Source organism: Gorilla gorilla, chromosome 12, assembly GCF_029281585.2.
Source record: "Gorilla gorilla gorilla isolate KB3781 chromosome 12, NHGRI_mGorGor1-v2.1_pri, whole genome shotgun sequence".
Lineage (NCBI taxonomy): Eukaryota > Metazoa > Chordata > Mammalia > Primates > Hominidae > Gorilla > Gorilla gorilla.
The window spans coordinates 48,382,082-48,396,718 of record NC_073236.2 but is presented as its reverse complement, the minus strand read 5'-3'; the positions used below and the strand labels follow the sequence as shown (position 1 = coordinate 48,396,718).

Genomic DNA, 14,637 nt, shown 5'->3' with positions numbered 1-14,637 from the left:
TGCTTCTTAAAGATGGAGTCTTGCTTCATAGCTGAAGCTGGAGTGCAGTGGTGTGATCGTAGCTCACTGTAGCCTCAAACTCCTGGGCTCAAGGAATCCTCCTGCCTCAGCCTCTTGAGTAGCTGGGATGACAGGTCTGCCATCACAGCCAGCTAATTTTTTTTTCTGGAAACAAGGGTCTCACCATGTTGCCCAGGATGGTCTTAAACTCCTAGTCTCAAGCAATCCTCCTGCCTCAGCCTCTCAAAGTGCTGGGATTACAGGCATGAGCCACTATCGTCCCCAGCCTAACACTTCTTTTTGTATCACCATCCACTAGTTTGGCTTGTTCTTGAAGTCACACAAGCAGGAAACAGTATGTGCTCTTCGGGGTCTGCCTTCTTCCATGCAAATGAGGCATCTATGTTAAACTAAGGATATCCATAGTTCATTATTAGAATGGTTTCCATCTATGAATAGTTTATAATTTGTCTAAACAAAACTCTTCAGTGAAACTGGGTTGCTTCCAGTTTCAGGCTCTTATGAACAAAGTTGACATAAACATTTGTGTACAAACCTTTTTGGGGACATGTGTCTGTTTCTCTTTTGTAAATCCTTAGGAATGCAACTGTGTGGTTAAAGTGTAGTTTTAGTGTTGTAAGGAACAGCCAAACAGTTTTTGAAAATGGTTGTGCCATTTTACACTCCTCCCAACAATGAATGAGAGTTCTAGTTTCTCCACATCCTATCAGCATTGTCAGTCTTTTCCAATTTTAGCTACTCTGGAGGGAGTGTAATGTTATATCACTATAGTTTAAAGATGTATTTCTCAGATGACTAGAGATATGAGCACATTTGCATATGCTTAACGGCCATTTGTAAGTGTTCAAGTCTTTGGCCACATTTTTAAAATTGGGCTGTTTGTCTTTTTATTGTCAAGTTCTAGGGATTTTTATATAGTATAGGAACAAATCCTTTATATCTGGACACAAGTTTTTGTCAGATATATGCATTACAGATTTTTTCCTACTTTGTACATTGCCTTTTTATTCTCTTAATGATGTCTTTTAATGAACAGCAGTTCTTAATTTTATTGTAGACCAGTTCATTAGTATATTTTCGTTTATATGTTCAAGTGATTTTTGAGTCTACTCTAAGAACCCCTGCCTATCCTAATAGGACATTCTCCTCTATTATTCTACAAATGTAGTAATTTTTGAGTCTCTGTTTAGGCATCTAATGTGTCTCAAATTAGTTTTGTGTGTAGCATGAGGTAGGGACGAAAGTTAACTTTTTTCCCGTATGCTTATCTAGTTGTTCCAGCATCGTTTACTGCCAAGACATTGCTTTTCCCATTGAATTGCCTTGGCAACTCAATTGGTCATATATGTGTGAGTTTCTTTCAGAACCTGCCATTCCATTCCATTGATCTCATTGTCTTTCCTTATGCCAATACCCCATGACCTTGAGCAGCTTTATAATATAAGGGCTGAAGTCATGTAGTGAGTCTTCTAACTTTGTCCTTTTTTAGAATTGTTTTAACTCTTCTAGGTCTTTTGCATTTCCATATATGTTTTGAAGCAACCTGTAAATTTGGATCAAGGTACTATAACATTTTTAAACTAAGTATCACATTGTGTTCCTTCCTCCCTCCTCTCTCCCCCAACCATAGCGAACACCTCCAATGACTCCAGTTACCACTGCAAGAAAATCTAACCCTCTGACCACGTCCTCCATGTCTAGCCCTTCTTACTTCTTGCTGGTTCCAGGGGCCACATAGTAGGCCAGGTGCACAGATCCTGGGAGCATTCTGTAACAAAGGCTGTAGCCACGTACTTCTGTTCTCTCCAAGGGCCTTTGACTACTCCAGGAAAGCCCAGTGCAGGATTGATGAAAGGTGACATTCCCATGGCTCTGTCTAAAGATATTTTTCTCTTTTCACGACATTATTGCAGGACCCTGACAGTGTAGGATTTTCCAAATTATTGCCACAAATGTAATACCTCTTCCCCTGGCAGCACATGCTTACTACAATTCCTAGTTACTTCGAAAATGTTTCTGATTATTAGTGTAATTACAGAATCGATTGATATCGGTGGCAGGTAATAATGAACGTATCTTATTGACGTTACCAGCTTGATGTACAAGCTTACTTTTTTTATGCAGCATTCTACATTCATTTTAATGGAAATTAATGGTTGCTTATAATTTTTGGCCCATGAGCAAATATTGTTCCCATTATTCTACATTGTGAGAGATAAATATACCACATGACTACTTAAAAACTGGATTGTCAAGCAGTACTACCGCTGAGCGTTCATTCAGCACCTCCTATGTGCCGAAAAACTGTCTGGACAACTTACCATGTGTTATGCCATTTGAGCCTCACATCAACCCTTTAAGGTAAGAATGTTATCCACACTTCACAGAGAAAGAAACTGAGATGCAAAGAATTCAAAAACTAGCCCAAGGCCACATGGCTCCTCAGTGAAGGAGCAGCCAGTCATGAACCCTGTTTTATCTGACTCCAAAATCAGAAACCCATAACCACTGCATGATGGTGAGAAAATTGTACTATGACTATCCCATATCCCCTTTTCAAAACAATATAAGTATAAATTCATATATGATACATTTCAAAGACCAGATTGGGATATGCATTATTTTTGGGCAATAGAATTTTGTAATTGTGTATGTGTCTTTACCTGTCTGCATTTTTAACTTTCCTGTAATGAACATGCATCATTTTTGATAATGAGAAATTTGTCAGCATTTTTCCCAGTTATGGTTTGTGCATCTTTTTATAGTGTCTATCTGTAACTGACTCATCTATCCAAGCCTCACAGCATCAGTAGAAGGTAGAAAAGCAGACTTGGAAAACTAGTAAGAGCCAAGTTGGCCCCCATGCCAGGAACCAAAGGGAAAAACACTGCAGGGTTTCAGGCTCAATGTGGCCCAGAAGTCACAGCCCCAGCTGGGCATGGCCGCTGCTGCCAACATGAATGCTAACTCTGCCTTCTCCAACTGCACGAAACTCCTGCCTGCTGACTGGTCCCATTGGGAGCTTCCAATAGTTGAACTCGGCTCACATGCCCAAGACCAGCTTTATCTTGTGGCAGGAAGGCAGCCACTGGAAACCTACCCACATTCTATGTTTGGACAGCCCTAAAAGAGGACACCTGCCCCGACTCCTTGAAGTGGTGTGGCCTCTCCCCAGGTGCTATCATGAGGACAGCCTCCCTCAACCCCACATACACACAGGAGGTCAGTGCTGGGCTCTGTGCAGCCTCCGTGGCCAGTGTCAACCCCGGCTCACCCAGGAGGGCTGCCCGTGCTGATGGCCCCTCTCTGAGCCACTGTCCTGTGATGGATGCACTCTAGCCCCTGGCCCACAAGACAGTAGACACTTAGAAGACAGAGATGGTCTCCTACTCATCTTGAGTTACAAGATTCAATTCTCCCATCCATCTGTTCTGTCCCCATCACAATAGAAAGACTCTGCAGGGTGGAGAAGTTGCACCATACACAGCTGTGGAGTTGGGCCAACTGGCTTGAATCCTGCCTCTGCTTCATTTACTATTGAACTTTAGACAAGTTACCTTTTCTCTCTACATTTTAGTCCCCTGACTTGTAAAATGAGCACCATATTTACTTTACGATTTCCTATGATAATTTAATGGAGTAATGTATGTAAAATGCTTATGAGCCCTCTTACACTTGTCCCTACCTCTATGGCCACTTCTCTCCAGTCTCCTTTCTGGTCCTTCCCACCAGGCTCCACCCTTGGGCCTCCCCTTCTCTGTCAACACCCATGCCATGGGGATCCCTCCAGCCTTACGGCTCTAAATTCATCTCTATGCTGATGGCTTCCCCGTACCTTGACCCTAAACATCGCAAACATGTTTAGATGATCACATCTAAAGACTAGCTCCAGATTTAACCTAACATCTCTTCTAGGCTTCCCACCCAGTATATGGTGACCCTATCCTTCTAGTTGAGTTGCTCAGACCAAATACCAGGGAATCTCATTTTCTTTCCCCTCTCTCACTCCACTTCCATGTATCAGTGTCTGTCTACTGCTTGACCTTCAGTAGAATCCCCATTCCTGCCACTTCTCATCACCTTGACTGCAGTCACTCTGGTCCCAGCTAGCACCACCTCTCTCCCTGGTGACTGCTCTCTCCCTGGTGACTGCTCAGCTCCCTGTTTGCAGTCCTTCCTCTCATATAGTATATTTCTAAGCCAGCAGCCCAGAGACCCAGTCAGACAGGTCCTGCTCCACTCAGTCCCTCCAAGTCCTCCCATTTTATCCGGTCTGAAGAAAATCAAATGCCTCATAAGGCCCTTCATACTCCAGGGACTCACCATCTCCCTGGTTGTCACCATCTCTCTCCTCCTCTCTCACTCTGCTCACACCACATGGTGACTGACATTCCATTAACAAGCCCAAGACACTCCCACTTTAGGCCCTTCATGACTGCTGTTCCCTCTGCCTAGATACTGTTCACCGACCTCCAGCTGTCTCGCTCCCCCACCTCTTAGGCATCTGCTCCAATGTCACCTCATCATGAGGTCCCCACCTGTCCCTCCGACTCTTCTGAGCACCTTTACATTTTCACTTAAAAAAATTAACATACACACAACATAAAATTTACTATTTCAACTATTTTTAGGTGTACAATTCTCTGGCACTAAGTATATTCACAGTGTTTTGCAACCATCATCACCATCCACCTCCAGAACTTCTTAATCTTCCCAAACTGAAAATCTACACCCATTAAACACTAACTCCCATTTCCCCTTTCCCCCAGACCCAGGAAACCACCATTCCACTTCCAATCTCTATGAATTTGACCACTCTAAATACTTCATGTAACAGTGTACCATATTTATCTTTTTGTGACTGGCTTGTTTCACTCAGCATAATGTCTTCCAGGTTCATACGTGTTATAGTGTGTATTAAAATTCCCTTCCATTTTAAGGCTGAATGACATCCCATTGTATGTATTACAACACATTTTGTATGTTTTGTTATGCCATTCATCTGCCAATTGACATTTGGGTTGTTTCTACCTTTTGGCTACTGGGAATAATGCCACTGTTAACATGGACATGCAAATAGCTGTCTGAGCCCTTGCTTTCACTTCTGTGGGGTATATATCAAGAAGTGGAATTTCTGGATCGCATTGTAATTCTACATTTAATTCTTTAAGGAAATGTCATATTGTGTTGCCCAGTGGCTACATCAGTTCACATTCCCACATCACCACCGACAATGCACATGGGTTCCAGTTTCTCCACATCCTCTCCAACACTTGTTCTTTTCTGGTTTTTTGTTTTTTTTTGATAATAGCCATCCTAATGGGTGTAAAGTGGTATCTCATTGTGGTTTTGATTTGTATTTGCCTAATGATTAGTGATGCTGGGCATCTTTCTATGTGTTTATTGGCCATTTGTTTATCTTTGAAGAAATATATCTTCAACTCTTTGACCATTTTTTAATCTAGTTGTTTGGTTTTTTTCTTGTTGAGTTGTAGGAGTTTTTTATCTATTCTGGGGATATCAATCCCTTATCAGACATATAACATGCAAATATTTTCTCCCATTCCATGTGTTGCCTTTTCACTCTGTTGATAGTGTCCCTTGATGCACAATTTTGATGTTGATGTAGTCCAGTTTATTTTTATATAAATTTTTACTTAAATGTTTTTTAAAGTTGTTTTTAATAATTAGATCATTTTTATTCCAAAAATATATCTACGTTTTTCAAAAGCCTGTGTTTTTGGTGTTCTATCCAAGAAATCATTGTGAAATCCAATGTTAAGAAGCCCTTTCTTTATGCTTTCTTTGAAATTTTTATTAGTTTTTGCTCTTACATTTAGGTCTTTAATCCATTTTGAGTTAAATTTTGGATATGCTGTAAGGTAAGCTTCCAACGTCATACTTTGCTTGTAGATATCCAGTTATCCCAGCATCATTTGTTGAGAAGATTGCTCTTTCCTCACTGAATGGTCTTGGCACCCTTGCCAGAAATCATTGACCACCTATGTGAGGTTTTATTTCTAGGGGCTCTTTATTCCATTCCATTGGTCTCTACGCCTGTCTTTATGCCAGTTCCACAGTTTTGATTACAGGAGCTTTGCAGTAAATTTTGAAATCAGGAAGTGAGAGGCCTCCAACTTTATTCTTCTCTTCCAAGATTGCTTTGGCTATTCAGAGTCCCTTGAGATTCCATGTGAATTTTAGGATGAGTTTTTCTATTTCTGCAAAAATCATCTTTGGGATTTTGATAGGAATTGCACTGAAACTGTGGATTGCTTTAGTAGTATTGACATTTTAACAATATGAGGTCTTCCAATTCATGAACATAGGATGTCTTTCAATGTATTTGTATCTCCTTTTATTACTTTCAGCAATTTTGTAGTTTTCCATGTACAGTCTTTACCTCCTTGGTTAAGTCTATTCCTGAGTATTTTATTCTTTTTGATGCTATGATAAGTAGAATTGTTTTCTCAATTTCATTTTGGATTCTTCATTATTAATGCATAGAAATGCAACTGATTTCTGCATGTTGATTTTTATCCTGTAGCTTTGCTGAATTTATTAGTTCTAACAGATTTTTTGTGGAATCTTGGGGTTTTCTACATAAAAGATCCTGTCATCTGCTCAGAGAGCCTATTTTACTTCTTCTTTTCCAATTTACCACACTTGATTTTTATCCCCAGCATCCATCACCATCTGACATACCAGAAATTTACTTTGTTTATTAGTTTATAGTCTGACTCCTCCCAGACAAAAATGTAAGCTCCATCGAGACACGTAATTTCTGCCTGCTTTGTTCACTGCCCCTTGAGCAATGCCTGGCTCACTGTAGGTGCTCAATAAATAATTATAAAATCAACGAATCACCTCACGTGGCACACGGAAGGGACTTAGCAAAAGGTAGCAAGAAATAATTATTGGTTTTTTACATAGTATTTCACTGCACGAGTAATAATGAAGGCTCAGAATGAAAATGGTGTTTTTTTATGCAGAATGGTTGCAGTGTCAAAAAACAAATAGCACCATGATTCCAGCTGCACTGGAATCCCAGGGCAGGTCCAGCTCACTCCCTGCCATGCCCCGCTTTCAAGTAATCCCTGTGGCTATCACAGATGACAACTGCATTCAGGTGCCAATCTACATAGAGGGACTTCTGTAAACAGACCACTCTGTCCTGTTGTCTCTGCCCAAATCCTCCAAGATATCCCAGGCGGCCAGGGCTGGCCTGACCAAAGTGCTGGCCAAGTGGCCAATGTCCAAGTCTGTGGAGCTGAAGCTGGGACAGGGCCTCCTGCCAAAGACAGTATATAGGACTAAGAGCCAGGGGAGCCTGTCACAGCCCACTAGGAGAAGCCTGGGTTCCAGTACAAACAGAAGCCAGAGGCCCAAGAGGGAGCCAAGGCCAGGGCGGCAGAGCCAAGAGCTCAGAGTCTGTCCGTCGGTCAGGAGCCAGTCCTGGGATGGGTGGTGGAGTACAGCGGTCACAGTCTGCAGCACTCGCTGGGGCTGGCACTGGAAGTTGTGGGCAACAGGGTGGGGCCTGGGTAAGTTGGGACTGGGACAAGACAGACATCTCAGCCTCTTGGCAGATTCCTGGCTCAGCTCCTTTTGCACAACACACTCAGGGCTTAAATGTAAATGCTTCCCAGAAAAGGCTGTTTCTTCTCTCAGGATCTGAGTAGAAAAGTAACCACCCTCCCCAGCATTCCCAAACCCCTTCTAAGGTGAGCTGACCTTAGAACATTCTTCCATTTTAGATCTGATCACCCACCTGATATTTCTCCAAATACAAAAGTACGTCAAACGGAGATTACCTAAAATTCTGATAAAAATAATAGTCATAATATATGTAATATAAATATAATGCAACCAATGTTCTACTAGTTCCCCTCTGATCTGCTGAGACTGAGCTTCCTGAGAAAATAGTAGACGATTTAGATCAGTGACTCTCAACCTTTATGGTCCCTGGACCTTTTCTGAGGATTCCAAAGAGGTTTTGTTTGTCCAGGCTACAGCTGTCAATTTACCATATTGCATAATTTTTATGAAAAATAATCATAATTTCAAAAAACTCATGAGAAGAATGGCATTGTTTCACCTCGTTTTAGTATCTGGCTCAATAAAAGATAGCTGCCCTTTCATAACTGCTTTTGTGCCATCTGTTGTGATATGTTGTTTTGGTTGAAGTTTATGATGAATATCCAGTGTCTCACATGCAGGTAGTTGGACATATACTTTCCACGTAGCACCTGAAAGGGTACTGGGGACACACACGGGTCCTCGGGCCTTACTTTGAGAAACACTGGTTTAGATAATGATGGTGCAACTATGCCCCTCACTCGTGTGGATCATGGGGATAAAAACCAGAGCTCTGGGTGAGAGAGAGAACGGTTGTAGGCTGGTTGGGGGAGGGGAAGAAGGAGTCAGGGGTAGGATCTTCATTATCCACGTATCTGTCCCCAACCCACACTACACTTGGCTGAAAGAAGCCTGATCCCAGCTGGCTCCCTCCTGGGGAAAGGTAATGTTGAGATGCGGTTTCCCTATGAGCCACCCACAAGCCCTGATTGGTAGGGACCAAATGCTTAATGGGAACAATTTTGGGGAGACACGGTGCAGGAAAGGAGGCATAGTGCAGCAGTCTGCAACCCCAGATGCACAGTGGGTCACCTGGGAGATGTAAATGCTGACTTGATTAGCCTGAGCAAAAGCCTTCACAGCAGGAGTTTTGAAAGTTGTCTGGCTGTTTCTATTGTGCTGACAGGGGCAAGCACCACCTGTTTGACGTGGGCTCAGGAAGCAGAGCACCTGGGTTCGAATCCCTGGTTCACTAGTCATTTATATATACAACTCACTAATTGTATAACTAACCTCAGGCCAATTACTCAGCTTCAGTTTACTTATCTGTAAAATGGGAATGCCATGAGGGATGTTGTGAATACTGAATGACATCATCTATTTAAAGTTCTTAGTGTTGGGACTGTACCAGAACATGTACTCAGTCAACTTGAGCTGTCACTGTCTGCTATGGTGAAGATCAGTGCAGGCTGTCAGACTCTGTCAGCTTCCAGGGAGGAGCATCTCTGAGGAAGCTGTCCCCCATGCAGGACAAGGCACTGCCACAAAGTAGATGATAAGACCTGGGTCTTAGAGACAGAAGGTCTCTGCATCTGGAAATAGAGGCAGTTGGTGACTCCCCCAGCCCAGGATCCAATTCTGGAAACTTCAGGGGAACAAGAGAGCTCTTGGCTGAGGTGCACAAAGGTGATGTCACTAGAAACAGGTGCAGGAGAAGTTGGCACAGAGAACAATGATGGTGTTCACATTGTGTGTGTGTCTGTGTGTGTGTGCATGCACACTCTGCAATCAGACTCATACTGTTTTTTCGCTTTAAAATTATTGAAACATCTCAAATCTATTACAGATGGCAGAGGGGAAAACACAGCGTGGAAATATTTTAATGGTTTATTCTTGGCCTGCAGACTGTCCATAGAAACCTGGAGCGAATGAGACTACCTCCTCATTTGTCCCCTAGAACATCATCATTACACATTATACACCGCGTTCTGCCTCAGAGCTCATCGGATCATCCACAAAAGTGGAGAGCAACATGAAAGGGGGGTCCAGGGAAACACAGACGGGCCTGGCATGCTCCCTGAGCAGGCAGGACAGCCATGACTCAATCATTTTATTAAGAGGCAGGATGAATCATGTAACACTTCTAGAATTACTGGATGTGGACAGCTCCTCCAGCTGTTTACAGGGTGGAATTTGAGAGCCTTCAAACACAGATGTGCTGCCGAGTCTCATGACATCCGCCCAGCGAGATGAGCCTGCCGCACTGATGGCCAGTTTCATTTCCTTCAGGTTTATTGGCTTTTGTGAATTCATACAGAAAGAGGTGCCAAACAGGCCAAGATAATTCACAGAAATGACTGGAGGGATGGTCTAGGGCCAATCCTGTGCCTCCTGGAGGAATTATATCTAATCACCCAGGACAGAGAGTTGTCCAGGCTGCCTAAGGCCACTAAGTGAGCCAGGAAAACAGGAAGATAATTGGATCCAGAGCTCAACACGCTTCATCAGGAGCGAGATTACAGAGGCTAATCCTTCAGACTCAGCGGGTCGGGCTGCAATTAGCAAGCCTCATTAAGGGATCAGCTCTCACATCCGGGTCTTGAGTATTGACACTAAGTTAAGCCACAGACGTGTTGGGCTGATTAAGGGAGCAAGAAGCTGGCCACAGGCCAAGATTTCACCTTCCAACCAGCCCCATGCCGAATGCACTTGGAGGCGACTCTGACACAGAGAGTGGTTGGCAGCAAAGAGGTTGGTTGTTTTTGTGTTTTTTTTCTTTTTTGGTTGTATTCACAGCTCTAAATGGATGCTCCATCAAGAGGCAATTTCCTAGCTTGAAAATCTCTGCCAAACTACTTGGTATGAAATGATTTTTTACGCTTTGCAAGCACGCTCCACTTTGTCACGTGGGAGTTTTCCTGTGCCAAGTGAACACCCATCTGCATGTTCTCCAGCTCAGCTGACACTGCAGCGCCCTTGTCAGTGTGGAGGTGCCTGCAGTACCGCAGCACAGGTGGTGCCAAGGCTCTGCCTGTAATTCCTTCCTGAGAAGACTCCAGGATTGGTCCTTGTCTCCTTAGACAACCTACCAAAGGTTGGTGGGATTGTGGGGAAGGGAGAGGGATCTACTTTCAAGCATGGATCCCAGGCCCCCACTAGCTCCATTCTACGCTCCACAAAGAAAGGCGCCCCTGTGGTCTCCTGAACTGGGAGGACTCCATCCCTCAGTCCTCAGACTCTCCCTCCCAGACCATGCTGGGTGAGGAAAGGGCTGGGCTGCTGCAGGATAGGGTCGGCTCCTCAGCATGCCGCTGAGCTGCAGCTACCCTAGTTCAGGCTCCTCCCTTAGGGGGTCTCACAGCGGGGGTGGTGTTGGGTTTTTTGTTTGTTTGTTTGTTTGTTCATTTTGAGACAGGGTCTCACTCCGGTTGCCCAGGCTGGAGTGCGGTGGTGCGATCATAGCTCACTGCAGCCTCGACCTCTGGAGCCTCAAGCGATCCTCCCACCTCAGCGTCCCAAGTAGCTGGTACTACAGGTGTGGGCCACCATGCCTGGCTAGTATTTGTTTAGTGTTTTGGGGTTTTGGGGTTTTTTTTTTTATTTTTATTTTTTGAGACAGAGTCTCGCTTTGTTGCCCAGGCTGGAGTGCAGTGGCGCAATCTCAGCTCACCGCAACCTCCGCCTCCTGGTTCAAGGGATTCTCGTGCCTCAGCCTCCCAAGTAGCTGGGACTACAGGCGTGCACCACCACACCTGGCTAATTTTTGTTTTGTTTTGTTTTAGTAGAAACGGTGTTTCACCATGTTGCCCAGGCCATGTTTCTCCATGTTGAGGCCAGGCTGGTCTCAAACTCCTGGCCTCAAGTGATCCACCTGCTTCAGCCTCCCAAAGTGCTAGGATTACAGGCATGAGCCACTGTGCCTGGACAGTTTTGTATTTTTTTTTGTGGAGACAGGGTTTCACCATGTTGCCCAGGCCAGTCTTGAACTCCTGGGCTCTACCCAGGATCAGCCCACCTTGGCCTCCCAAAGTACTGGGATTACAGATGTGAGCCACCACACCCTGCTGAGGTATATTTTTTCCTATATACCATGAAGCTGAATGAACTTGGCTAAAATACATCACTCCTAATATTGACACAAAGGAACTCACTAATCACGTATTTTTTTCTTTCTTTCTTTCTTTCTTTCTTTTTTCATGAGGCTAAATTGACTAAAATAATACCACTAAATTAAGAATGACAGTTTTTAGACAAATAAGACATAAACTTTGGATAAGTCTAAAGTGCTTTAAAAGCCCTTAAAATGAGTTATTTCTATTTCCCAGCTATTTAACTTTATCCCTAAAATTATATTGGTTTTGTGTACAAATATTTTATTACTTCTGCTGATACTCCTATTCCCTCGCCTGTGAGATTGGAGAAGTGAACGTGTGGGCTGAGGAAAGGGTTTGTTAGGTTAGTGGGAGTGGGGCAGAAAAGGGGCCTGAGGAAGACACTCTCCTCCACCGAGACCTGTCTGTCAGCTGCCCTCAGCATGAGATCAACAGGCTTAGCAAGTCACAAAAGCAAACAAAGCAAAATCTCTAAGCAAATTAACATAGGAACAGCAAACCAAATACCGCATGTTCTTACTTATAAGTGAGAGCTAAACACTGAGTACACGCAGACACGAAGAAGAAAACAATAGGCGCGGTGGCCTACTTGAGGGAGGAGGGTGGGAGAAGGGTGAGGGTCAAAAAACTACCTATCATGAGTTCAGTGCCCACTACTGGGGTGACAAAATACTCTGTACATCAAACCTCCATAACACGCAATTTACCCATGTAACAAACCTGCACATATACCCTCTAAACATAAAATGAAAGTTGGAGAGAAAAAAACTCTCTCTCTCCCACACACACACACACACACACAACCATACCAAAATAATAATGACACTTACCAGATCCTGAACTGCACGTTTTAACAGAGGTAGACCCATGGCAAACTTCACTCTCTGAACTGTCAAAGCTCTCATTTCATCCAAGCTTAAATCACACCTGTGAAGAACAGATACAAAATAAGACAGCCAATAGTTGGTGACTGAGGGGAGGCTGTGGATGCTTTGACCCCGGGCTCAGACAGAAAAGCTGTGTCCATTGTAATGCTTGTTTGATACTGTGCACACTGTGTGTGTCACACAGACTGGGTGTTCAATACAGCCAGACACAGGGAGGGAGAGATGGAAGGATTTCCTGACAAGACCATCTTATTCTTATTCTTCTTATTATTATTTGAGATGGTGTCTCACTCTGTTGCCTAGGCTGGAGTGCAGCGGTGCAATCTCGGCTCACTGCAACCTCCGCCTCCCGGGTTCAAGCGATTCTCCTGCCTCAGCCTCCCAAGTAGCTGGGACTACAGGTGCCCACCACCATGCCCAGCTAATTTGTGTCTGCGTGTGTGTGTGTGTGTGTGTGTGTGTGTGTGTTTTTAGTAGAGACAGGGTTTCACCATATTGGCCAGGCTGGCCTCAAACTCCTGACTTTGTGATCCACCTGCCTTGGCCTCCCAAAGTGCTGGGATTACAGGCGTGAGCCACCGTGCCCGGCCAAGACCATCTTAAAACAAGACTGCAACACCTCCTGCTCTGCAGTCCTTTGAAAATTGTCTGAGATGACTTAAAAGCAGCATTTGGGAGATAGGGGCGAGGGAGTGACATGCGTGTTGCAAGAGGTGGACTGTGGTGGCCATAAGGATTGCCACTCAGGGTTGCCTTCGAGAGTACCTGCTTCCAGATGCCACACCTTTGAAATAACAGAGTGATGGTAATTACATTCACCATGAGGCTGCTCATCTCTTGGCTGCTACTAGCTGATGGATGAGCCTCACAAGGTTCTAGAGTCAGGCCATGCCTGCCCAAGAGGTGACCTGCTCTGGGAGCCCACTTGCCTGCAGACTTTGTCATCACTGTACTGTGTCTGAGGCTTTCCCAGCTCAACCCTTTCCTCCCCCTGTCTTTTCAAGGAAGCCAGACCTGACTGCCTTTGTTCTGGGGGTTCTCCCCACCAATCCAGCTCCCTCCCACTTATGCCTCTCAGGTGTTTTCTCCCATTAAATCTCCTGCACGTCTAGCCCCACCTTGGCGCCCACTTCTCAATGAACCTAAACTGACACAGGAGGAGAGGTTCCTCTTTGGCCACCTAGAATGTTTCCATGCAACGCACAGCCTGAGCCTGGAGGACCTCACTCAGGTTACATTTCAGAGCCAGAGGATATGAAAAGGATGGCCTAACAATAGAAAACCTTCTTGGAGATACCCACCCAACAACAGAAAAACATCAGAGCAAAACACACCCATCTTCCTCTCCTGCAGTCTCAGTGGGGCATTGCTCTTCCTCTCTACCCCATAACCCTGCAAAAGCAGGAGGGGGCACTCCAATTCCTTTCTGCAAGGCTGAGGGGAGAGTTAACCTTCCACCTCTTGTCTTGCAGAGCAGATGGAGTGTCTGAGCTCCTGACCTGGTGCACACCTTGGTGGGCCAAGGAGGGAGCTGATCTTCTATCTCCTGCCCAGCAAAAGCAGGTGGTGCCAGGGTAGCATTAGTGGAGTCCAGTAGTGGCCATCTATACCCAGCAACAACAAGGCCTAGCAAGAAGATGCGAGGTAAGTCTAGTCACACCCTGCTTCACACCAACACCCCATCAGCAGGACCCAATGGGAAGCTGAGACTTCAGCCCTACTTGGTATTAACAAGGAAAAAGGAGGTGGTAGGAGAGAGGGTCAGTTGGCACTTAATTCACCCCTCTCCTTCCCTGGTGTCATTAGCACCCAGAAGAGAACTGACCTTCCATCCCATACCGGTGACAACAAAGTGATGTGGGTCAGCTTTCAACTTCCCCCTTCCTGATGGCAGCTCAGCCCAGTGGGGAGGGGATGTTCTCACATCCCCATCTGAAGGCAACTGAGGTCATGAGATTCAAGAGGGGAGCTGAACTTCCATTCCATACATTTTCAACAAAGTCGGCTCAACAGGAAGCTTAATATACATGGCCACCTGG

At 44.7% G+C, this 14,637-nt stretch overlaps 1 protein-coding gene across 3 annotated transcripts in view; it reads right to left on the bottom strand.

The window, feature by feature from the left end:
• ACOXL (acyl-CoA oxidase like) overlaps positions 1–14,637 on the bottom strand; it is a 389,165-nt gene that overhangs the window by 339,072 nt on the left and 35,456 nt on the right. For all 3 annotated transcript variants that reach the window (XM_055378293.2, XM_055378295.2, XM_031008100.3), the window contains exon 2: positions 12,542–12,638. In XM_055378293.2, coding sequence (XP_055234268.2) covers positions 12,542–12,638 — 97 coding nt within the window. The remainder of the gene's footprint in view (positions 1–12,541; positions 12,639–14,637) is intronic.